Source organism: Micromys minutus (assembly GCF_963924665.1).
Source record: "Micromys minutus genome assembly, chromosome: 14".
In the NCBI taxonomy this organism is placed as follows: domain Eukaryota; kingdom Metazoa; phylum Chordata; class Mammalia; order Rodentia; family Muridae; genus Micromys; species Micromys minutus.
The window spans coordinates 10,590,822-10,617,933 of record NC_137983.1 but is presented as its reverse complement, the minus strand read 5'-3'; the positions used below and the strand labels follow the sequence as shown (position 1 = coordinate 10,617,933).

At 36.6% G+C, this 27,112-nt stretch overlaps 1 protein-coding gene across 5 annotated transcripts in view; it reads right to left on the bottom strand.

The window, feature by feature from the left end:
* The window catches only part of CLCN3 (chloride voltage-gated channel 3), a 68,138-nt gene that overhangs the window by 20,985 nt on the left and 20,041 nt on the right, over window positions 1–27,112 (bottom strand). For all 5 annotated transcript variants that reach the window (XM_080928971.1, XM_080928973.1, XM_080928974.1 and 2 more), the window contains 5 exons: window positions 14,637–14,794; window positions 6,250–6,349; window positions 4,737–4,924; window positions 2,335–2,457; window positions 1,014–1,220 (listed from right to left, as the gene is read on the bottom strand). In XM_080928971.1, the coding sequence (XP_080785097.1) occupies window positions 1,014–1,220; window positions 2,335–2,457; window positions 4,737–4,924; window positions 6,250–6,349; window positions 14,637–14,794 (776 nt within the window). The remainder of the gene's footprint in view (window positions 1–1,013; window positions 1,221–2,334; window positions 2,458–4,736; window positions 4,925–6,249; window positions 6,350–14,636; window positions 14,795–27,112) is intronic.

Below are 27,112 nucleotides of genomic sequence, written 5' to 3'. Positions count from 1 at the left end.
TGAACAAATACATTCAGAGTACCAGATACACAGCAAAGTATAACTTTTGAATTTTCATTCAAAAACAAAAACAGGATGCTTTTAAATGTTTCACTTTGGGGATATCTATATACAATAGAAGAACAAAACTTTAATGCTAACATTACAAGTTACTATATATCTTGTACATAGTATATACTTGTATAACATGCCTTGTATATACCTTGTATAATATACAAGGTAATATAATTATTTATATTAAACAAACTGATAAAATGGGGGCTACACTAGTAACAACAGTCCTTGGTGCAATGGAAAAGCCATACCTTAACAACCATAAGATCTCTGTACCATGTAAAGATGCAAGTTTAGATTATAAAAACATAATTTAAGAATCCCAAAGGCAATAAGACTAAAGGAACTCAAGTCTATATTAATTTTCAGGATCCTGCTTTTCCTTCAGAAATACCCACAACAATACAGACACCTAGCTAAAGCTAAAGTCTAGGTTAATGATCTGCTAGAAAAATTTATGTTGCCTTAGAATAGTAAAAAAAAGGAGTGTAAAGTATCTGATTAAAGAGGATTTCCCATGTTCCCTGTAAATTTCTGACAAACTTAGAAAGTTCTGAAGGTCCTCAGAACTTCACCATTGTGCTTTCAAGAAAGGTTTCTGTGTATTATACAGAATTTCCATGTCATTAGATCCTATAGCCAGGAGGACAGTACAGCCCAACTTCCCAAGCCTGAAGATGCAGTAATATCAAAAGTCAAGGGCATCAAAACAGCAAAGCTCTTTGAAGAAATCAACTGAAACTGAAGGGGTTCTTGCTAGGTTGACTAAACCAGCAGTGACAATCAATTCCAGAGAGGTGCAAGTTAAGAAAGAAAAAGGAAACACAGACTCATCACAAATTTTAATCTGAATACATACACAATTTATGCAAAAAGTTACTTTGTACTAGGAATTCATTCAATGGATATCAAGTTTCTAGAACACTCATTTCTGTTAGTGAATTACAAACACCACTTACCTCCCTCTTTTTAGCTTCATTTGTGCTGTACTTTGGAAAGAGGTAGGAAAAGATATTTCCACAGCAGCAGGCAACGTGTACCAGGGGACCTTCTTTTCCTAAACTCAAACCTGACGCCACAGCCAGCACTAATGTGATGGTTTTAATCATTAAAGTCCATTTTCCCAAGTAACCTCTGATGATGAATCCACTCAGAATAGTTTTAATCTACAAAAGAATGAGTAAGGCAACTAAATTTCCTTTAGGAAACATGAGAACTTAAGTTCGCAAAAATTCCATGTTTTACTCACCAAACAATCTACCAAATCTTGTCAAAGTATAAAGTAATTCATAATTTTAAAAACAAACTTCATTTTGCCATATGTGGTGCATCTCTATCATATAATTGGATATGCAACCAAAGATAAGAGGCGATCTTATCTCAGGAACAAATGAAAATACAAGGTCACGGTAAAGTAAGTGTAGGGCCACAGTGGTATTTCAATTTAAAGGCAAATTTGAAAATTTCTATTGTAGGAATAAGTACCATGTATTTAGACACATTTCAGTCTGTCAACACTAAAGACAGTATGTTTTCTTCCCACACTGAATTGTGTGGGATTCTTACCTACGCCATGGACGGTGACTGGAGACTGGTAACAAATGCAAGAACTGATTCCTTTCTAAAGATAGCTTTACCTATACAGCTTTTAAAAATCACTATAATTTATTTTTAAAAAATATGTTAGGGGGTTGGAGAGAAGGCTCAGAGGTTAAGAGCACTGACTACTCTTGCAGAGGTCCTAAGTTCAATTCCCAGCAACCACATGGTGGCTCATAAGCGTCTATAATCAGATCTGGTGCCCATTCTGGCCTGTAGGTATGTGTGCAGGCAGAACGCTATAAACATAGTAAATAAATAAATCTTTCTTAAAAATGTTAAAAAGAGCCCTAATTGTTAAAAAGTAAAAGATAGAACTAAATGAACTCAGGCCTAAATGTTATTCTCTTTTAAACTATTACTGATGAAACAAACAAACATCTCTACTACTAACCTACTATGGCCAACTTTTTCCTTAGAATATAAAATGACTAAATTTATAAGTCACTAGCTTATTTATTCTAGTCAATAGCCTTAGAAAGAAGATAATATATTACAATCAGAGTCAAAAGCAAAACATCAACAAAGCCATGAAGCCATCAAAGAACTTTAGGCCCCCAGCTTATATGCTTTAAATTTTCTTTTTCGTGTTAACAAAAAAAGCTATTTTCTTAAAAAGTTCAGTTCCTAAAGATAGAAAGTAGCATACAATTATCATTGAATATATATTATATAGCTTACCTCTGGAATTCCAGAGCCACAGGCATATGGAGCAAATACTTTCACCAAGGAAACTGCAAGAAAGGCAAAACTCAAAGCCCAAAAGATGTACATGATGTAGTTCATGATATAAGACCCAGGACCCTAGAAAGCAAAAAAATTTCAGAATGTGAACTAATTCAAACACCTGACACATAAGAAACGGATGTAGAACTTACCATTCCTGTTATTCGTACTTTTAGATTTTCGATTCAGATACACTGGCTCAGACTGAGTTCAAGAAATCCTCTTGCCTCAGCTTCCCAGGAAGCTGGGACTACAAAAGCACATGCCACCAGACACACATCTGGGTAAAGGCTCTAAAAGCCTCCTGGCTCATTTCCACAATAATAAAAGCTCGATGTGAACAAAGTATTTAAGGAGAATCCAAAAGCTAATCACTCTACACACTAAGAAGCCTTATTTCCACTTGGTAAGTTTCCTTGTTTTTTTGATGCCTAAAGTCTTGGTACATAGACATGTCAGTTACACACTGACCTATGCCTACCCAAAAATGTTTCAGAAACTGTTGGTGGGAGTAACACTCTGTTAGCACTTGGATTGTTTCTTTTTTGTTGTCTTTTATTTTGGCTTTTGTGATTTGTTTAATGTGTATGTGTTTGGCTACTGAACTACATGCAGGCAGAAGCCAAAACATGCATTTCGGGAGTTCTGAAAAGGGCAATGTGATTCCCTGGAAATGTGATTACTACTATGAGCTTCCATGTAGTGCTGAGAACTGAACTCTGATTCTCTGCAAGAGCAGTGAACACTCTCAACCAATGAACCATCTGCCCAGCCCCTGGCAATATGATTTGATTGTTATAATTCTCCTGAAGGTCATTAAACTGACTTCAATTAAGCAAGGTAAGAAACAACACATGGAACATAAAACCAAAAAAATATTCTTTCAACCCAAACTTGACTGTAACAATGGTTTATTAATATATCCATCTGTGAATATAAAATATGTCTAATATCTTAAATTTAAGTTTTATTCCAGAACATCATTGTAATAACATTAAATACTATACGACCTAAAGAAAAACATTATGACCCTCCACCATCTGCAAATACATAAGCCTAAAATAGAGCCCATCTCAAAAAACCACAGCTGGACATGATGCATCAACAGATTACATGGAGCCCAACCCCATGGGATGTGTCTACACCACACCGCCTGTATCTATTATGGCTCAGGGAAGGGGGAAGTCCTGGTGCAGGCATATTCACAGAAAGATTTTAAGAACCAAAAATACCAAGGAGTTTAACTTAAAACAGAGTCTAAGAAAAAGGCAGCATAAGCAAGACCAGAACAGTGGCAGTTCTCAATAGATCCATTAATGTGAAAGAGGAAAAATGTCACATCATCTCAGCTCTAGACAAGGAATTATAGGAACCACAGAGAAAAGGGAATATTAGCCACACTATGGGTTAGTGCTGTCATTAATTATCCAATACAAAATGACCAGCCCTGAAATATATACAAACAAAAAATGGATTCAGAAATATGTCTGTACATATTTATGCACACATGCTGTCTTAGTCACCGTTTCTACTCCTGCACAAAATATCATGACCAAGAAGCAAGTTGGGGAGGAAAGGGTTTATTCAGTTTACACTTCCACATTGCCGTTCATTACCAAAGGAAGTCAGGACTAGAACTCAAGCAGGTCAGGAAGCAGGAGCTGATGCAGAGGCCATGGAGGGATGTTGCTTACTGGCTTGCTTCCCTTGGCTTGCTCAGCCTGCTTTCTTATAGAACCCAGGTCTACCAGCCCAGGGATGGCACCACCCACAATGGGCTGGGCCCTCCCGTCTTGATCACTAGTTGAGAAAATGCCTTACAGCTGGATCTCATGGAGGCGTTTCCTCCTCTGTGATAACTCCAGTTTATGTCAAGTTGACACAAAACCAGTGCCCATATGCACACACGAGCACACACACACACACACACACACACACACACACAAACACACACATGTAATAATGACATAAGAAAAAGAAACTATCAATTTAAGAGTAAGGAGAGCATAGGAGGAGTTGGAAGGAGGGTATCTGAGGGAGATAGAGAGAAGGGAAGAGAAAAAAGATCTAATTTACCAACATTAGTGACATAATGTATTAATCCACGTTAGTAACTTTCTATTCGCTTTGCACAGCTCCCATTGCAGAAACTATACTTTGTTCACACCTTGCCTAAACCCACATCCTGACCCATAACTCATGTGATTGTGCAGTAAGTACCACAAACGCTGCCGGAGACAATCAGCACTTGCTCTCACTGTGTACAAATGTCTCTCTCTACAGACGCCGGCTTCCTTTTCTGTAGTGCAGGGTCTATAACTAACACATGGCCACACTTACGCACAGCAAAGACTTACCTCTGCTTGACCTATGATTAACTCTGCCCATGTTTTCCACTGTGGACATTTATCCCTCTCTTCAAACGTTGTCTCATTAGAGCCCCAACAACACTGTTCATGGTTGTACCACAACGCACTGAGGCAGATGCCCTCTTTCAGGTCAGTCATCCAGTCAGCAGCAATGTCTATCAGTCCTGCTAGTGCTCCTGTAAGAAGGCGATGGAAATGCTCCAAAACATTGCTATTTATAGAGAGCGGACACTATCTAGTTAAGGGTTAATGAAAAGCAAAAACTATAAATAAAGGGGCAGTTACGTACTGATATTGAAATTTAAAGTTTTAAATATATGTGTATTAGTTTTAAAAATTGTAAATAGCTCTATTTAAAAATCAAATTGGCACTGTTTGGAATTAAAACCAACTCACATTATTAAAATTGCTTACAACTTAAAAAAGAGAAAAGGTTATTTTAAAAGTACTAAATACTCATCACAAGTCTGGCAACTGAAATCAGAACTTTTAATTAGCATGTTTCCATCTAGTCAGTAGACTTATGACACAGAGCTCACTAAAATGCAATGCCCGCAGACAGTCATGGTGGCACACACCTTTAATAGCACTTGGGAGGCAGAGGAAGGTAAACCTTTGTTGTCTATACATCGAGTTCCAGTATAGCCAGAGTTACATGTTAAAATTATTTCAATAGAAAATAATAGAATAAAATGTCCATTAATATAATTAAGGAAGCTGATATCATTCACTGAATTATCCATTCTAAGTTTATAATTTTTCTCAATTAACAGAAAGCTATACATATGAAGATTATCTTACTGACAGAATACTGAAAATATATAAAGTTGTGATCAAATCGAGATCATTCTAGTCACAAGAAATCAAGGGGTCACAGAGACAGAGAATGAAATTCTTAATGCATGCCACTTAGAAACACTTCTGTTTTCCATGAGCACCTTACTTTCTCCTGTTTTCTGTCTAGCCTGATGGAGGCGAAGAGTGACTCTAACTACCCTAGTGAGACTCACATTGTCAGCTGCTAGGGACTAGACAGCCAGTGGACAGTGTTCCCTAAAGAACAGACAACTTACTGAGCCACTTATCACTCCAAGGCTGTGGACAAGCACTGAACTGCCCCTGTGCTTTAGTCCTTCATCTGCATCACGGTATGGCAGTGCTAAGGACGGAGACTGCACGGGCTCAAACACATGCAGAGCTGCTAGAAGACTGCATGACAACAGGGAGAAGCCGTTAATCCACTCATCCACACCCCTTACCACTTATGGAAACAGAATCTAGAAAAAACAGCCAAACTGATAAATCAAGGTGCCATAGCCAGTTAAGATTCAGAAGCCTCTGTGTTCAGGTCTCAAACTTACTTTTTCTGAGAAATATAAGTACTCTAAAAAAAAATCTAATTTAAATAAAGATAGGGTGGGGTGGGGACAGATGGGGAGGTTATTCAGTTAACTTAAAAGCAAAACAAAGCAAGATGGTCTACCTTAAGCCTTTACCTTACCTGATGCCAGTCCTGTCAGTGTAACTACAAGCCATCCTGACCAGGCGTCATACAAACTTTTTGTCATTTCCCATGCTGATTCTTTTTTTTTACTGTTGATCTGAAATTACAAATACATTTCATTTCTTAATTTGAATTTCTACAATGCTTGACTCTACTTAATTTTCTCAAGTCTCATAACACTGAAAGTACCTTGTAAACTAAAGAACACAAAGCAAATTTTGGGTAAAAAAATGACTCTAGAACAGTTGTACCTAAAAGCCAGAGGACATGCCCCAAGCAGAAATCTATCTGTATTTTAAATAAGAACTTCTGAATTTGACAGTGAGGGCCTATGAGCCACGTGGAAGTAAATCTAATCTAGATTATTTTAAACTATATCAAATTCAAACCTTAGCTTTTATACACGGACAGCTTACACACACCAAGTAAGATAACAGAGCTATAAACATCTGGCTTGAGTACTTTACTAACTTACAGTTGTGCATAAAAGTTAAAATTAATTAAACAACTACTCAAAAATATGAGTCACTTGGTCAAAGGAAAGCCCCCCCCCAAGTAATAGAATTGTGAATACATAGGTGTAGAGCTCTAATCCTACATGTAACAGCTTCCTGTACAAGCCAAAAGAAAATGTCCTCAATTGATTGACTGTATGAAAGGGATGAACTAGAAGTAAATAAATTTGATGCCCCTCATTAGGAACAGCAGGGCTTGCTTGCCTCCCTAAGAATGCATTTCCAAACCCACCCCTAACTAGCTTCCTTTGTCTTGCTCACAGCTTAACTTCCAAAGTAAAGAAAAATATTAAAAGCAGTAAGGGAAAAAGGCCATGTAACATATAAGGCAGACCAATCAGAATCACACCCAATTTCTCAACAGAGACTATGAAAGCTAGAAGAGCCTGGACAGACATCATGCAGACACTAAGAGAGCACAAGTGCCAGCCCAAGCTGCTATACCCAGCAAAACTCTCAATCATCATAGATGGAGAGACTAAGATATTCCAAGACAAAACTAAATTTACACAATATCTGACAACAAACCCAACACTACAATGAATTATAGGTGAAAAACCGATTACAACAAGGGGAACTACATCCTAATAAAAACAAGAACACTCCTAAGCAAGAAAACCAAAAGAAGAAAGACATACAGGCACAAGTCAACCTCCAAAAGCAAAAATAGCAGGAAACAGCAACCACTATTCCTTGATATCTGTTAACATAAATGGACTCAATTCCCCAATAAAAAGACATAGGCTATCAGACTGGATACATAAACAAAACCCAGCAATTTGTTGCATACAAGAAACTCATCTCAGAGACAAAGACAGACACTATCTCAGAGTAAAAGGGTGGGAAAAAACCTTCCAAGCAAATGGCCCCAAGAACCAAGATGGAGTGGCCATTCTACTATCAAATAAAGTAGATTTTCAACCAAAAGTTATCAAAAAAAGATAAGGAAGGACACTTTTTACTCATTACAGGAGAAATTTGTCAGGAGGAACTCTCAATCCTTAACATATATGCTCCAAATACAAAAGTACCGATATTCATAAAAGAAACCCTACTAAAACTCAAAAAATACATTGCGCCCCACACAATAATAGTGGGAGACCTCAATACCCAACTCTCACCAATGGAGAAATCAGGGAAACAAAAACTGAACAAGGATATTGTAAAACTAGCAGAGGTTATAAACCAACTGGAATTAATAGATATCTACAGAACATATCATCCTAAAAAAAAAAAAAAAAAAACCAAAAAAACAAAGAATATACCTTCTTCTCAGCACCTCGTGGGACCTTCTCAAAAATTGACCACATACTTGGTCACAAAACAAGCCTCAATAGATATAAGAAGACTGAAATACTCCCATGCATCCTCTCAAATCACCATGGTCTAAGGCTGGTCTTTAACAACAACAAAGACAACAAAAAGCCCACATACACATGGAAACCAGACAATGCTCTGTTAAACAATAGCAGGGTTAAAGAAGAAATAAAGAAAGAAATCAAGGATTTTCTAGAATTTAATGAAAACGAAAACACAACATACCCAAACCTATGGGATGCAATGAAAGCAGTACTGAGAGGAAAGCTCATAGCTCTGAGTGCTTCCAAAAAGAAACTGGAGAGAGCATACATCAGCAACTTGACAGCACAGCTGAAAGCTCTAGAACAAAAGAAAGCAGATACATCCAAGAGGAGTAGACAGCAAGAAATAATCAAAATTAGGGCAGAAATCGACCAAATAGAAACAAAAAGAACCATTGAAAGAATCAACAAAACCAAGAGCTGGCTCTTTGAGAAAATCAACAAGATTGATAAACCCTTAGCCAGACTAACTAGAGGGCAAAGAGAGAGTATCCAAATTAACAAAATCAGAAAGAAAAGTGGAGAAATAACAATTGAAACTGAGGAAATTGAAGAAATCATCAGATCATACTACAAAAGCCTATACTCAACAAAGCTGGAAAATCTGGGGAAAATGGATGAATTCCTAGACAGATACAAGGTACTAAAGTTAAACCAGGACCAGGTAAACCATCTAAAAAATCCCATAACACCTAAAGAAATAGAGGCAGTCATCAAAAGCCTCCCAACCAAAAAAATCCCAGGTCCAGATGGGTTTAGTGCAAAATTTTATCAGACATTTATTGACGACATAATACCAATACTCTCCAAACTATTCCACAAAATAGAATCAGATGGAACGCCACCTAACTCATTTTTTGAGGCTACAATAACCTTCATTCCTAAACCACACAGAGACCCTACAAGGAAAGAGAACCTCAGACCAATCTCACTTATGAACATTGATGCAAAAGTACTCAACAAAATCCTTGCAAACCGAATCCAAGAACACATCAAAACGATCATTCACCATGATCAAGTAGGCTTCATCCCTGGCATGCAGGGATGGTTTAACATACGGAAATCCATCAATGTAATCCACCATATAAACAATCTCAAAGAAAAAACCACATGGTCATCTCACTAGATGCTGAGAAAGCATTTTACAAAATTCAACACCCCTTCATGTTAAAAGTGTTGGAAAGAAAAGGAATCCAAGGCCCATACCTAAACATAATAAAAGCAATATACAGCAAATAACAGCCAACATCAAACTAAACGGTGGGAAACTTGAAGCAATCCCACTAAAATCAGGAACTCGACAAGGCTGCCCACTCTCCCCCTACCTATTCAACATAGTACTGGAAGTCCTGGATGGAGCAATTAGACAGTAAAAGAAAATCAAAGGGATACAAATTGGAAAGGAAGAAGTAAAAACATCACTATTTGCAGATGACATGATACTGTACGTAAGTGACCCCACAACTTCCACCAGAGAACTCCTACTGCTGATAAACAAGTTCAGCAAAATGGCCGGATATAAAATTAACTCAAACAAATCAGTAGCCTTCCTATATTCAAAGGACAAACATGTGGAGAAAGAAATTAGGAAAAACATACCCTTCACAATAGTCACAAAAACTATGAAATACCTTGGTGTGACTCTAACTAAGCAAGTGAAGGACCTGTATGACAAGAACTTCAAACCTCTAAAGAAGGAAATCGAGGAAGATCTCCCATGCTCATGGATTGGAAGGATCAACATTTTAAAAATGGCCATCCTACCAAAAGCAATCTACAGATTCAATGCAATCCCCATCAAAATTCCAACCCAGTTCTTCACTGAGTTGGAAAGAGCAATGTGCAATTTCATTTGGAGTAACAAAAGACCTAGAATAGCGAAATCCATCCTCAACAACAAGAAAACATCTGCAGGAATCACTTTCCCTGACCTCAAGCTATATTACAAGGCAATTGTGCTGAAAACTGCATGGTACTGGTACAGAAATAAGCACGTGGATCAATGGAATAGAATAAAAGATCCAGAAATGAGCCCTCATGTATATGGTCACCTGATTTTTGACAAAGGAGCTGTAAACATTCAATGGAAAAAGGACAGCCTATTCAGCAAATGGTGCTGGTCCAACTGGCACTCAGCATGCAGAATGAAAACAGACCCTTTCTTATCTCCTTGTACAAAGTTCAAGGGCAAGTGAATCAAAGATCTCCACATTAAACCAGGTACACTGAAACTATTAGATGAGAAAGTCAGGAAAACCTTAGAACTCATAGGCACAGGAGAAAATTTCCTAAACAGGACACCAATAGCTCGTGCTCTAAGGTCAAAGATTGACAAATGGGACTTAATGAGATTGCCAAGTTTCTGTAAGGCTAAAAAGACACTATCATGAAAACAAAACGGCAGCCAACAGAGTGGGAAAAGATATTTACCAACCCTACATCAGATAGAGGCCTAATATCCAAGGTATAAAAAGAACTCAAAAAGCGAGATACCAGAGAATCAAACAACCCTATTAAAAAATGGGGTAAAGACTTAAACAAAAAATCCTCAATCGAGGAATGTCGAATGGCTGAGAAACATCTAAGGAAGTGCTTGACATCCTTAGCCACCAGGGAAATGCAAATCAAAACAACCCTGAGATTCCACCTCACACCAGTCAGATTGGCCAAGATCCAAAACTCAAATGACAATAGGTGCTGGCAAGGATGTGGAGAAAGAGGAACACTCCTCCACTGTTGGTGGGGTTGTAAACTGATACAACCACTCTGGAAATCAGTCTGGCGGTTCCTCAGAAAAATGGACATAGTACTACCTGATGACCCAGTTATTCCACTTCTGGGCATTTACCCTAGAGATGTTCCAACAAACAACAAAAATACATGCACCACAATGTTCATTGCAGCTCTATTTATAATAGCCCGATGCTGGAAAGAACCCAGATGTCCTTCAGTAGATGAATGGATACAAAACTTGTGGTACATTTACACAATGGAGTACTACTCAGCTATCAGAAACAATGACCTAACAAAATTCTCAAGAAAATGGATGCATCTAGAGAATATCATCCTGAGTGAGATAACTCAGTCATAAAAGAACAGAGATAACATGCAATCACTGATAATGGGATACTAACCCCAGAAAGCTCTGAACACCCCAGAAACAACCCACAGACTGTGTGAAGATCAAGAAAAAAAGAAAAAAGTATATTTTAATTAAAATAGAAGTGTATCACATCCCCCTTTTCTTTCTACAGCCCCTTTCAGTTTCTCTCCTATCTCCTCAAATTACTAACCTCTTTTCCTATATTATTGTTACATATATACATATGTGTATGTATATGTATCCACAAATACTTAATTACAACCTTATAAAAATGCATTTGTATACTTTTATGCAAAAATGCTCAAAATATGTACATTTATCTTTGTTTTTTAAAATAAAGTTAAAAAACTCAATTTCAAATATACAGATGATTTTACATATATATATGGAAATTTTCAAGCTGTATTTTGAAATGTCTATAGATACTTAACTTTAAAAAAAAAAAAGAATCTCGATTGTCCATCTAGAGCCTCAATGCTCAGCTACCCTGTAGAAATGTACATCTGGAATTCAATGACCTGATCTATTTCTTGTGGATCATCTACTCCAAACAACCAATTAATTAAAAATTACATCTCTTTCAAATAAGAAGCATCCAAACACAGATATCAACCACATTTTAGAATGTTCTACAAATGGTCACTAAATTCTACTTTGCTTTTCTTTGATAAAAAATAAGCATTTTTTAAAAGATAATATTCATTTCAGGCAGTCTCTGCCATTTTTCTTGTTCTTCTGTCTGCACACAACAGATGTTTAACAAACTCTTGGTACATTTTTAGTGCAGAAACACTGTGTGTGAAGCAGCTGATTTATCACCAATCTACAAAAATATAGATATCATCTAAATGTTTACCAGTATAGTATCGGTTAAATAAGCTTTCTTTAAAATACACAAAACAAAAACAAAACCCACTGGTAATACTACCTGTCACTTTGTAAGGCGAATTAAAAACAATAAAGTATTTTTACTCAGTGGTAATTTTCTGATACTTGTATTATAATACTATTTCATAAAAAGTATCAATATAGATAATTCTCAAGGGAAAATCCACAGACAACCTGGAAGGTCCATGAAACCCTCTGAAGCTCTGCAAGAGAAACTATTTCCAGCTTAGTAAGATTGTATATGCCTTGAGTGAAGTGCTCAGGACAAAACCCAACCAACCAACCAACCACCAACCAACCAACCAACCAACCAACCAACCAACCAACCAACCAACCAACCACCAACCAACCAACCAACCAACCAACCAACCAACCACTGTCTGCATCTGACAATCCACATGGATCAGCAAACTAGTATTTTCTAAATGATAATTTCATGTTTAGAACATGTATTCTCAAAGCTCAAGGTAAAGCCATAGATTTTATTTCATTTTATTTTATTTTTTGACAGCTAGTATTTTATTCAAATAGCAGTCTTATAATACACAGTCCAAAAATATTCAAATAAAAACTCAAATCGGAAGTTAAAGATTGCTCTTCAAACATTATAACCAATAATGCCAAGTTTGCCTATGATCTCTCTGCTATAAAACCACATCCACACCTCAGTGGCCACCAAACTATGCAGCACTGCTTCCTTAACCATAAGGTGTCTGAAGCTCCCAATTTTAGCACTTTGAATTATTTTTTTCCACACTCTGAATAGCTGTAGGGATTTCAACAGGGGTCAGGGAACCAGCTCAACCTTGGAAGAGTGCCACAATGTGGCCAAACAGGGCTTCGAGGCTTCAAGTAACAAAAGCAGCAGCCACCATCACCATCACCATCACCATCACCACCACCACCACCACCACCACCACCACCACCACCACCACCACCACCACCACCACCACCACCACCATCACCACCACCACCACCACCACCACCACCACCACCACCACCATCACCACCACCATCACCATCACCATCACCAGGGCCTTTCTGAGAAGTTATGGATGAGCTTGGCCATGGTCTAAGATGAAAAGCACTTACTCCCCAAACCACCAGATTTTAATTTAACAAAGGTAGCATTAAGACAGTTCAGAATGCATATCTAATCTTTTACAAAATACCACTTGTTACTTTATTTATAACCTAAAAAGGCTATTGAAATACTCTTAGCCTTTTAAACTATAATTGTATGAAGCTGGATTTTCTTTTTATTCCTTAAGCAAAAAACAACATTACAATGAAAAGCAGATATCCATCAGTCTTTTATTAAGCCAGGTAATCATGAAGACTTAAAATAAAATCACTGTGCATACTTTTTTATTTTGGAAAATGTATTATTTTATATAATATTAGTTAGGTTTAAAAAAGTGGGTCTATGGTTATAATTTTTAAGTGAACTAATATTTTTAAATATTTTAAAGCTTAACAGTTAACAAGAAAATATTAACTCATACAAACAAGTTTCCTGAGGTTCCTCGATACTTTTTTCTAGTTCAGAGGGCACTTGAGTGCAAACACAAATGAAATGAATCACTGGATGAGCAGGAAGTCCCTTCTGTTCCACCCTCAGGGCAAAAGCATCTCAACCTCTAGTACTTTTCACACAGCACAATCTACTGCAAACTCAAGCTTCCCATAAAAACAAACACCAATCAAAAGATTCTAATTTGCATAAACTTATTTTGAAAGTAAATTTCAGACACCATAAATAAACAAATGGGTAAATAAATAAGAGGTTTTGGAAATTTAAAAATTTTATATCAGATAAATTTTTTACCTATTTTTGAAAATGTATGTTTTAGATTATACCAGTGTGCATTCACTTTACTGTGGGATTTAGGGGTTGGGGTTGTTCAGTCTTGAGACAGGGTCTTGCTATTTAGCCTTCACTGGGTTCCTGCACCTCAGCCCCTTGACTGCAGCATTACAGACATGCGTTACTATGCCTCAATTTTCTTTCTGGTTTCCCTGGGGGGGGGGGGGGGATCAGTGGCTTATTATGCACACAAAAAACTTTATTCAGAATACTTGAAAATATCTCAGCATTTATTACTGGAAAATGTTAAGGAACTGCAAAATCCTACAAAGTGATTTTTTTTTCTGGTACATTATCTTCCTTTCCCATTAGACGTATCAATAAAATTCTTTTTGTATTAGTTGCCGAGATGCTGAAAGCAAGTATCTTAGTGACCTCATTAAGCTTGGCCAGTCTTCACCCAATTCCTGTGCTGTATTTCTCCCTTCCTATTCTAATTTGTCTAACTGCATTTATTTTTGTTGGTGTTGAGAAACACAGAATATAAAGGAACAAAAAGAGGGAACATCAAGTCAAAGTGGAGAAAACATATCAACATGTTAAAAATATATGTTAATGCATAACATTTTAGTGACCTGCAATCATTAGCAGAAATTTAACTGTAAACGATCCATCTTGCATTATTTTTATAAAATACTGAAAATACTTACCCGTCTGTGCCTTTCTCTGTCCTTACACTTTTCTCGCACCCAGTCAATAGTATGGAAATCATCGTATGTACCGACACCTGGGATAGGTTCATCCAAAAGATCCAGCAAGTGTGTAGAGCTATTGATGCTGCCTCCATTGGTCATTGTATAGTGAGTTCCTGCAGCACAAAAGAAGTCTGTTTTATAAGCTAACAGTGAGTTTTGCAACTTCCTTAGAAATCGCTAAGTTGCAAATGTCATCAAAAATCACTGAAAAGTGGAGAAAATGTTGATTATCCAAAATTAGAAATAAGGCAAAAATAATATTCATGACCTCACGAAGTTTTATTAGCAACCAGCCTAATCGTCACCTAATACTCTGGCCAAAAGAATCCTGTACAAATTACTATCATTCCATTGGTAACAAAATAGACTCCATAAAGTTAGAAGACTTCTGAAGACAGATAAACTGAAAATGATTTCCATCTAGAAAATGTAAACTGTTGCTTGCCAGTAGGAAAGATAACTCTCAGAACATAAACTTCTGTGCTGTTGTTTGCTGCTTTATGTCTTACAAGAATTCTCTCTGCTTCACACACTACACACATCACTGCCTCACAGGATTTCCTCAGAATCAGTTTATTATCAAGCTGTTCCTTCATTAGGGTCAAATAAATCTTTGATACATATTTACTATACATTTTATATGATTAAACAATCCTAAAGAAGGACCTGGAATGCTAAAAGACAACTGGGGAATAGAAGAAATACAGGCAGCTTTCAATTATAGTAAGTTCAATCTAACACGTAAAATGAAGTGCAAATTTTAAGTATGTAAATGCACTGAGCTGTTATTTATGTAAAAAGAGGCCTTGGCAGAAAGTTCATATATTAAATATAAACCTTTTGGGAAGAGAAAGCTATCACATCTAATATATACTGTGGTAGTCTCAATGTGAATGCTTTCATAGGCTGATATACCTGCCTACCTAGTCCCCATCAGAACTATTTGGAAGGATTAGGTATGTCCTTGTTGGAGTAGGTGTGTCTGTATTGGAGATTTCCAAAACCTTTTCAAGCCCAGTGTCTCTGTGTGTTTCTGTGTCTCCCTCCTTCCCATTCCGCCTACGACGTATGGAACTCTCAGCTGCTGCCCCAGTGCCATGCCTGTCTGCTTTCTACCAGGATAATGGCCCTAACCCTACGAAACCGTAAACAAACACCCAGTTAAATATTTCTTTTAAAATAAGAGTTGGGAGCTGGAGAGAAGGTTCAGAGGTTAAAAGCACTGACTGAGTTCAATTCCCAGCAATCACATAGTGGCTCACAACCATCTGTAATGGGATCTGAGCCCTCTTCTGGCACACAGGTATACAAGCAGATAAAGCACTCATACATAACATGCATTCATATATAACATGCATACATACAAACAAACATACATACATACATAACAAAAGATGAAAGGTAAAATTTGTCATGTGGCCACAGTTTTCCAAGCCTTAATCTACAGACTTTGTGACAAATATAAATTTAAAATAGATAAAAAAAATAAAATAAAATTGAGACCTATTTCTTTACCCCTGACTTTTAAGGACTAAGCAAATTTCCTTAGGTGACCTTTGCTTTGCTGTCTTTCTGTTTTAAATGCATGCATGTAGCTATCACGTGGCAAGGTCAGAAGCAGAAGTCTTCCCCAGAGAGTAAGAAAGGCATCTCAGGATGTCTGCAAGAGCTTCCTTCCCCACACAGCCTGGAGATGAATGAAGAAGAACAAACAAGGAGCTTCCATGCCGACTCAGACACTCAGCACTGCTAAGATAGAAGCCAATGACCACTGTGGGTTACAAGCTGTTTCCTCATAATTCAAATGCCCATATACAAAGTATGAAAATGTGAGCGTCTACTTCCTTTTCTTTAGCAGGATTCTCTTATCTTCTTATTGAAATATATTTGAATGTTGCCTTAGGAAAGTGTAACATGTCTACAAAGAGAATAGTATATTGATTTCAGTATTCTGGCAGAAGCGCTCCAGGAATAAATAATTTACAGGTATTGGCTGAGAGTTTAAAGATACAACCCCCACATTGTAATGTTTATATTTTACAACATAAAACACAGTCATACTATATTTATAGCTTTAAACATATTTTCAAAAAGAAAATGTCAGTTATCAAATTACAAAAGCATTTATATTATTTATCTTGATACATGTAAGAATATCTACTTTGCTTTCTATACAGTAACATTAAAACTGATATTTGGAGGAAAGTGTCAAGAACTCCTGTGTCTTTATGGAACAGTGCATGGTACTTTGTGGTATTAATGGCAAAAATGAAAAAAGATACTCTCAGAAGAACAAATACACCCCAGTAAAGGAAGGACTGCAAAATAAAGAGTTGTTTTATTACTCAAACTACTGAAATTAGCTAAGCATGGTGGCATATACATTTAATCTCAGCACTAGGAAGGAAGGCAGAGGCAGTTGGACCTCTAAGAGTTTGAGGCCAGCCTGGCTGGTCTTAATAGTAAGTTTCAGGGCAGACAGGATAGAGAGAACTTGCCTCAAACAAACACTTCCAAAAGTAAGGCCATTGGACTTACTGATCTAAACTACCTATCTATCTAGATCAAGTAATGGTATAGCAATGTCAATCCTGACTTTTAAAAATCAAAATATAATTATACACAGATGTACTCCTTTGAGAAAGACATGCGCTTTTCTGAATTTTACTCTTACCATAATTAAAAATATAGTATACATATATAGACATGCATTATCTATAGAATAGGTCATGTTTTACCTGGAATATTTAATACAAAGGGAAAGAACAATAGAGAATGAACTAATGTGGTAAACTAGTATTTCAGGAATTCAGATAAAGTATGGAGGACTCTTTATATTAATTTTCACTTCTATAAGTCTGAATTTTTTTTCTTCAATGCTGAGGACCATGCATGCTAAACATCTATTAAAACTATAATCTACTACAGGGTTAAAGGTGGCTCATTAGTGAAGTGCTTGCTATAAAGCATGAAACCCTGAGTTCAGATCTTAGAACTCGCAAAAAAAAAATCCAGGAACAGCCATGAAATGTTAGGGCACAGACAAAAGGATACCTGGGGCTTGCTGACTAGTCAGTCTACCCAATTAGAAAGCCCAAAGTTCAGTGAGAGACTACGTTTTACCAAAAAGGAAAAAAAAAAAAGGGGAGAGAAGGGAGACTAGCGTGATGGTATAAAGGTACAAAAACACTTGCTGTTTTCCAAAGGACCCAAGTTCCATTCCTAGCAAAAGACCTGCAACTCTAGATACATGGCATCCAAGGCCTTTATTTTGATAAGCAGGGAGGTAGAGTAATTAAGGAAGACACCATTCATCAACCCCTGGCTTCCACATGCAGTTACACACACACACACACACACACACACACACACACACACACAGAGCACATCTCGTGCAGGCACAAGTCAACTACTAAAGGCTCTACAGGTTCCAATACTATTGTGACATGTGTTGCCCTTATCTGAACGGAGCTAAAGAGTTACAGACTTCTGATTTCACTACGTTTTTATGTGAAACTCAGAACTTAGGTACCCTTAAATATACATGTACAATAATACATTACCAGAACCACGAAAAGCATTTCTAGACTATCTGTATCATAAAGATATTTATATGGAGTATCTATTTCTCCTATACAATTGTAAACTGAGAAGTAGAAAGATAGCTATTCTTACTTTTATGAAATAGAAAAACAGAAGTACAACAAACATTTATATTCATCATTCATAGTGAATTTAGTGACTTTCAAGTAATTACCCTATGGAAACTATGCTAACGTGTCAATTCACAAAACAATGCAGCAAACTGAGATTTCTCAAAGTCAAAATTTTTCAAGAATTTTAATAATTACGTTAGTATAGAATGCCTGTAAATGGTTTTATATACTTTGTCCCATCAAACAACACACAAAAACTAACTTGTAAAAAAGAGGAAGACAGGGGCTGGAGAGATGTCTCAGTGGTTAAGAGCACTGACTGTTCTTCCAGAGGTCCTGAGTTCAATTCCCAGCAACCACACGGTGGCTCACAACCATCTGTAATATACTCATAAAAATAAATAAATATTTTTTTAAAAAAAGAAGACAGAAGCTTCAGTCTTCTCTAATACATCATAGAGATGCACATACATGCAAATAGAGTAACTTTAAACGTATATTTTGTAACCATAATAACAGTCAAGTATTTAAAACACATCTATTCTCTGTATACAGCTCATAACTTCTAGATATGTATATGGTTTCACTTACACATGCAAAAATGAGATAAACTGAAATCAATTACGTGCATACTAAATTTTTTTAGGAAGGAACAGATTAATCGACTGTAGACTTCAACATAATAAAGTAGGTAAGTTTTAATTATTACCCAAACACAAACTGAAGTTCTCTTACATGTAGGGTATACTTCTTGTATACTAAAACAGTATTTCAAGAATTGGTTAATATAGAAATGATAATATGGTTTTTTTTTAATTAATATACACAAATAGGTCTTCCAGGATAAAGGAGAGGCAGTCAGACCACCACTGCCTTGACTATTATTATGCCTTTCTTACAAGTGGCTAATAACCTAAGCTGACAGGATGTTATTTCTAATGCAAACGCTGTCATCTGTAGAGATGGTAATGATGGTGTAGGCGAATACCTTTTGGAACTAAGAATGAAGTTCCATGACCTTGTTATCTCTTTATCCTGTCCACATACTTCCCCTGACCATCAACTATATGCATTACCAGGTAAAAGAGTAGAACATAAAAATTCAGTATTATTGGAGACAGAGAGACGGCTCTGCAGTGAAGAGCAACCAGGTTCATTTCCAAGCACCAACATGAGAGCTCACAGTCTATTAACTCCGTGTCCAGGCTTTAGGATGGTCTCTTCTGGCCTCCACAGGCATTGCACACATGTGGTGCACAGCAAAACACTCACATATAAAATAAGAATAAATAATTCAGAATTCTGAAACCCATACAAAAGAGAAAATCATAAAAGCAAATTTTTTTGGGCACAAGAGATAATTTCCTAGATTTCAAAAGTCTGTAAGGAAAGGAGCTTAGAATGAAACCCCATTTTGCTGTATTCCTGGAGATGTGCTATACAAAGACTAGGAGAGAAGTAAGTAGAGAAGAGCTATAGACTAACGATAGGCTTCAACCTTTCACTTCCTGGAGTGAGACACACAGACCAGACCCACTCATAAGCTAGCCATATTTCTTTAGATGATGAGCTTTTCACTCACACTTTATAAAGTCATGTCACTATATGTACACACATCACTTTCGATGAATTGCTTAATATATTTTCTATGATACACTATAACTTAAAATTTTAGATCACTTGACCATTGCAAACAATACATCAATTATATATTTTCTTACACATTTTTTACAATTAATTTCAACTTTTTCTTGTCCCATTTTTCAAAGCCCACTACCAAATAGTCATTATTAATAACCAAGTATATCTCCAAACTTAAAATAATTAAATAATAAATTAATTTGTCCTCATCAAGGGGGTATTATTTGTGTAAGAGGTCCATATTGATTTTGCCCATTTAGTATACCTTTACTTCTCTTCTGGCAACATGTCTCAAGCTTTTAATTAAAAAAAAGAATGAAACAAAAACAAAACAACAACAACAAAAAAACTTCTATCCTATGTACTGCATTTGAACTCTGAGTAAGAGAAAGGAGGGAGGAAAAAGAGGGAGAAAGGGAGAGAGGGAAGAAGGGAGAGTCTATAAAAAAAACAGCTGCTGAGTATATAAATTTCAAATATACTGATACAACAAATGAAACCAATTCATTTTAGCAGCCATCAAAAGGATGGAAGCTGGCTCCTGCTACTTAGATTTCAAGATGGTAAACTACATTAAAGTATGATTTGAAAGTTTGTTAGCTCTCAAATTTAACACCAACTCCTCTCTGTCCTGCTAGTTGTCTGTCCACACACACATAAACACACAAACACACAAACTTACTTCTCTGCAGGTTTGACCACTAAGTATCTGTGCCTGCCAATTGAACGCCTACTTATTATTATTTATTAGTTAAAAATCAGTAACAAGAAAAGTCTGGACAAATAACTTTCTTCAGAAGAGCCTAGAAAGAACCCCCCTAATGCATTTTGGAGTTAGAAGATTTGAGAATCAAATTCCATATCTGCTACCTGTTAGCTTTGTGATCCAGCACATATTTCTTATTAACCTTTTAGTCCATAGGTCCATTTTGTTAGCTACTCTTAGCTTAGAAGCAAGTAAGTAATGAGAAAGGTTAATATTGACAGGTAGGTAGAAACAAAATACCCAACCTTTAACCTATTTAAATATTTTGTGTCTAAGACTTCATCAAACTGTATTATATGATAATATTCATCTATGATCAAGTCATTTAGTATTAATCTTAACCCAAAACATGGACAATATGCAAAGGAGAATGGGATCTTCCTCATTTAGACAAGACGTTCTTCCACTTTAGAGGTGGTAGAGGGGTTTCTCAAAATCTTAACTAATCATAATTACGCTAATATGTATTCAAAGGTAAATCATTTAGAAGTATAATCAACAATGTAATTACATTTCTAATATCAAAAATATAGAACGATTTTACTTAGAAAAACTACTCAGTTAATGAACAATATACATAGACTGGCTTCCAAGAGACTCCTCCTATTCTCTATACAAAGAAGACATTTTTAGCTTCATTTCATTCTCTTATAGCCACAGAACTTCATAATGTTCAGACACCTTTGGAAATAAAATGCATTATTTACCAATTATCTATAATCTAGCATTTATCTGTAGAAAATTTAAGATTAACTCTACATTAAAAATATATTCTAATAGAGAAAAATAATCTTCTTTTAAAAGATTTATTTTATGTAAATTGAGTGTTCTACCTGTATGTACACCTGCATGCTAGAAGAGGGCATCAGATCCCATTACAGATGGTTGTGAGCCACCATGTGGTTTCTGGGAATTGAACTCAGGACCTCTGGAAGAGCAGACAGTGATCTAAACTGCTGAGCCATATCTCCAGCCCCAAGAATAATGTTTTCAACAAATGATGCTGAGGAATGCTATCTATGCAAAAGGATGAAATTAGATGCCCAATGCAGACACATATAAACAAAAACTCAAATGTTTTGATCTAAAATTAAGATTAGTTAAAACTGCAAAACTCTAAGAAGAAAATTTAAGTTTTGTGATCTTCAATCAGTCAAACAGATGTATCAGCAAAGGATACATGATAAATGAAAAAGTATATCAAGTGGGCCACATCAGAATTAAAGTAACTTTTCCATGCAAAGGCCTATTAACTAGTCTCTGTTATGTCTAGTCTGAAATAATGTCTGAAAACAATAAAAACTACTACCACTTATGAGATATTTATTGCACAACAGGCACGGTTTTTAGTACAGCTCATTCAATACACTATTATAAAGTAAGACTGATTCTCTATTTTATAAATTTGAAAAACAAAGATAGAATACTATAAAATAATAGCAAAACCATAATGTAAGTAAGTAGTGGAATAAACACCCAAACCTATGCATTTATTTTAAAATTACTGCCACTGTATTAATAGAGCCAAAAAATATAATTTCGTGGTTGGAAGATGTGTGTGTGTGTGTGTGTGTGTGTGTGTGTGTGTGTGTGTCTCAAGAGTAGGTTCAGATTAGTCGGTGGCTCACTTCTCCCTAAACACATGTGCATATCCACTTCACCTGTGGACAGCTGTTGTAATTCTATCAATAACAATCTCTATGGGAACTCTGCCTTTTAGTTCCAGACTCCAGATCACCTTCTCCTGTATTGTTTAAATTGCTACAATAAAAACTGTAGTTTATAACACAATCAAAAGGACTGTGTCTGGGTGTCTGGAACCCACATAAATGTCAGGTGGGCGTGGTAACTAGCCTGCTATTTCCAGCTTTGGAGACAAGAAATCACAGAAGCAAGGGGTCTAGTAAGACCAGCTGTATCTGTTGCTAGCACTGAGTCTAACTTTAAGACACTGCTTCAAATAATAAGGCAAAAGAATGATCAAGGAAGATTGCCAATATCAACTCTAGCGGCCACCACCACCAAACACACATCCCAAAAACTAAAGAGGAGAAAATGTTGTAATACGACTCCTGGGCAGTGCTTTGCTCTCAGAATACACCCTGCAAAACTGCTGTGCTGACAGCACACCCCATCTTCCACCCTCAGGTTGTTCAAGACTCATCTTACACCACAGAGAGTCTACCTTTACTCACAAGATTAAACAATACCTCCAGGTGTACATCTAGGAGCTAGTTTTTAAGCCCTTTTGACTGCAGTCTACAGCATTTCTCACTGACACAGCTTACAGATAGGTACCTAAATAAAATCAAAGTTTAGTAAATCAAACTATTTAGTAAACTAGGTTTTTTTTCACTTTTAATTTTCTCCATCTCTTAAAAAATACTGGTTAATTTCTTTCTGACCAACATTTTAAACCTGAAGGTTGACACAAAACTAGAGAAAAATAAATAAAGGCTTATCTACTTTTCCCAAGTTAAAAATCTTTATGTACCTCCTACTAACCTTCAATGTGCATAGTTGTTGAACTGTACTAAATGAAAACATGATTTAGTAATAAATTCTATAGTTACAGAAACAGCAACCTAATGTTTCCTCAGAGAAAAATACTCAAACACCTCTTCTCCTAAATAGGCATGCCACTACTTAGTAAGATCGTCACTTATTACCTCCAGGCCAATTTCCTGGATCTAAGGGTGAACTGGCCACTTCCCCTGAGACTGCTGTCACCGCAGACGAGCATAAAGCAAAGAACTGAACATTATGGAAGAAGGGAGCCAGGAATCCATGTCTAAATTTCTCGACAGAGTTATGTCTATCTTGAGAGCAACAGATCCAACCAAGTATGTTTTCTCCCTCTAGGAGCTTAGGAATAAGGAACGTCATCCTGGTAAGGGAAGGGTGGATGTGGTCGGTTGATAACAGAAGTCCCCATGTTTGGGTAAATTACAAAGGCAAGGGTTGCTGATGTGGGATTTGGTAGTATTTACCCAGTATGTACAAAGTCTAATCCCAGCACTTGGGAGGTAGGAGCAGGAAGATCAGACAATCAAGATCATCTTCAACTACATTTCAAGGTTGCAGCCTGGACCACATAAAACTGCTTGAAAACACAAAATGGGGTAGGAGTATGGACTGTCAAACAGAGTCATCAGTTGAATAGTGGCTAGATCAATGGCAGTATAAATGAAATATAAAAGTCTATGCTCTGAAAAGCTGTGCAGTCATCCAGTCACAGTTAACTACTTAAACCGCAAAGACCTAGAAGCTAATAATACATAATCCCAAAGAAGGCACGCAGTTAACCAGCGCCACTGCGGAGCCCACTGCCTATCTCCATGTACTGCAGTGTTCTGTGGCCAACCCCATACCAAAGGCAGCAGCTCACATAGACAAGGTTCAAACTTCTCTTCTGATCTCTGCACATACAATAAGTACATTTTCAAAAAAGAACTTAAATTTTGGTTTGAGTTGTAAAAGAAGCACACGCTTATCCACATGTGCACGCATTCGCACTCGCGCACACACACTCTCTCTCTCTCTCTCTCTCTCTCACACACACACACACACACACACAGAGACACAGGACAAAAACACCCTACAAATTAGGGACATTAATTAAAAATCAAAAACAAAACCGTTAAGTACAATTTAAGTCACTAGTGTTTTATGTAGGCACAAGGTAAAAACCTTTATGCAAAAAAAACATCAACATTACAAATTTAGTAAATGTGGTTAAGAGTCTGCTCAGATCCTGGGATTTGAATATACAAATCATTTCTGGTGTAGGATAAGCCACGAGATGATTTAAAGTAAATCATAAAGTGTCTGTTTAGAAAAGAGCTGGAGCTAATAAAGTGCTCAGGCTTTTTATTAAGAATGTAAAATCTATGGAAAATATAAATTTGACAACAGATCTGTTTTATAACAGTGCATGAAGACAAATAGGATTGTAAAACAAGCATCACTAATATCAAATAATTTACTTATTTTTTTAAAATCAGAAGCCTATATGATGCCCTTTTGACAAGAATATATTTAACATCTGGATTTATACAAGTGGAGAGCTAGTATGATTTCAGGAGGAAAGAAAAATGTCTTCATAGGGTAGGTAAAAGATTTAAATAATCTACTCAGTGCTTCCTTTACTACTCACAGTTCAGCTGGCTGATAGGGATGATGCCACAGAACTAATCTTTCTCTGCCTAGCTCTTTCCTCCTGACACAGCACTCAGTTATTCTATTTTCTCCACCACAAACGCCTGGCAGATGCCATTGTTCACTGAAAATGGCCTACTTAGTACCACTGCCAAAAGGAGACTGTCTCTTCCTCTCCTAAAAGGCCACAGAAACCTCAGTCTAACAGCAGCTACAAGGGACAGCATCCTCGATGGTTTGCTTTCAACATCAGAAGCCCCCACCCAACTGAAGCACGGGTTACCCCAGGCCGTACACAGTGAGAAGATGGCCAAATGATGGAAAGGGACAGGTGATGTGAGTCAAATCCTATTACATCTTAGCTATTAGGATTACTATTATGGCCGCCATCAGTCTCCACAGTACCTACTTAAGATCGCTATAAACACAAGAGTTTCATAAGTACTCCAGGCAGTCAAATAATAATAAGGACTTTTTACATGGAGTAAATGAATATTAAACCGGGCCCACAGGGGGTGGGGTAGTCAAGTCCAGGGCTGGGGCCTGGTGAGATGGTTCAGTGGATTAAAAAGTTTCTACCAAGCCTGATAACCAGAGTTAATTCCTGGGACCCACATGACTGAAGGAGAGAAACTGATTCCGACAAGTGCCACCATATACTTGCCATGTAACACTCAACTAACACACAAATGAATAAAATAAATGTAAGAAAACCATACAAAGGGATTAGTGGATAAAAAGAACTTAATCCCCAGACTACTTCAACTTCACAAAGAAAGCCAACATATTAATAAAACCAGCAGTATACGGAAATCAAGTTTTTTTTTAATTCCTGATTTAAAAAGAGACAAACTAAGAGGATTTGGTTGTTTCTATATACCAAGTTTACCCCCAAAGACTATTTCTAAAATATGATTTTGATTTTTTACTAATATATAAATGACTTCAATTTTGAGTCTACTTGCTTTCAGCTGCTATAATATGCACTAAAGTAAAAAGCTTAATTATTTAGCATTCCACCTTGAAACAAGGCGATTAAGCCTAATTACCCACAGAGCTAATCCCTACCTCCAGCTTTACTTAACATCCTTTACAATTGTACACTTTCAATTCCACCTCTTTCTCCTTTACCAGCCTGAAGATCTATTTCTAATTACTGCATTTTGTCTTCACAGGAAAGCTGATGCCCTTCTCTTGATTTAAGCTATTTTCCTATATCCATATCAACAGCTCCTCTGTGCTGACCTATGGTCTCAAAGGGTATAAATAATAGAAAACAATGTCTTCTCACACACAGAAACAGGACACTACCCTATGTTACCGCCACAGAACAGTCAAGGAAGGCAAATGACTGAGCAAACACGAAATACCGCCTAAAACCATCAGCCTGTATTCACAAAGTCTCATCAAAGAATCTGAGAGTGGGGTAGGCCTTCCAGATCATTCCTGGGAATTATTTAAGAAAATGTCACAGAAATATTTCCTCAATTTCTCTCTTAGTAATGTCTATATGTAGTTTCACATAAGTTTTGACATTTCTTATTTCTTGTAGGTTTTACACAAAACAGCCTATAAATTTGTACTACCAAAAAGACTATTAGGTACTGCTGCCGACCCTTCTAGTTAATCATTACTAACAACTGGATGTTGTGATCACTCAAGAGAACGTGTGGCCTGCCTGGTTTGCCGTTTACCATATTAGCAAATAATGTGACACCTGAATAATCACTGTCCAATACAAGCATTACCAGGAAATGGATGGGAAACACAGGGAAACTATCGGGAAAGGAAAAACAATCCCAGGGAGTAGAAATTTAGGAGAAATTATACCTTATACTTTAAGGTACTTATTTATGTGTTATGTATATATTAATATGTATAATGCTGGAACATCATTAGGCGAAATTATCCCTTGTACTTTTTATACTTTTATAATGTTACTACATCTGAGGAAATGTTCTAAATGTACAAAGGATAATATCTTCTACTTTTTTTACTAAATCCTAATTTACACATACAGACACATGCAATTCATAAAGGAAAGCACAATAGATGGGACATGATCTTACATAGTTTTTCTCAAAATTTAAAAAGCGACCTTTTACTAAGCACAGAATGCTACAGGATAATGTTGCAACTGTTTAGAACCCAATTACTGTTTTGCAGATACCAGTTAGTATCTGTTGAATGCATTATAATTCTAAATTCCA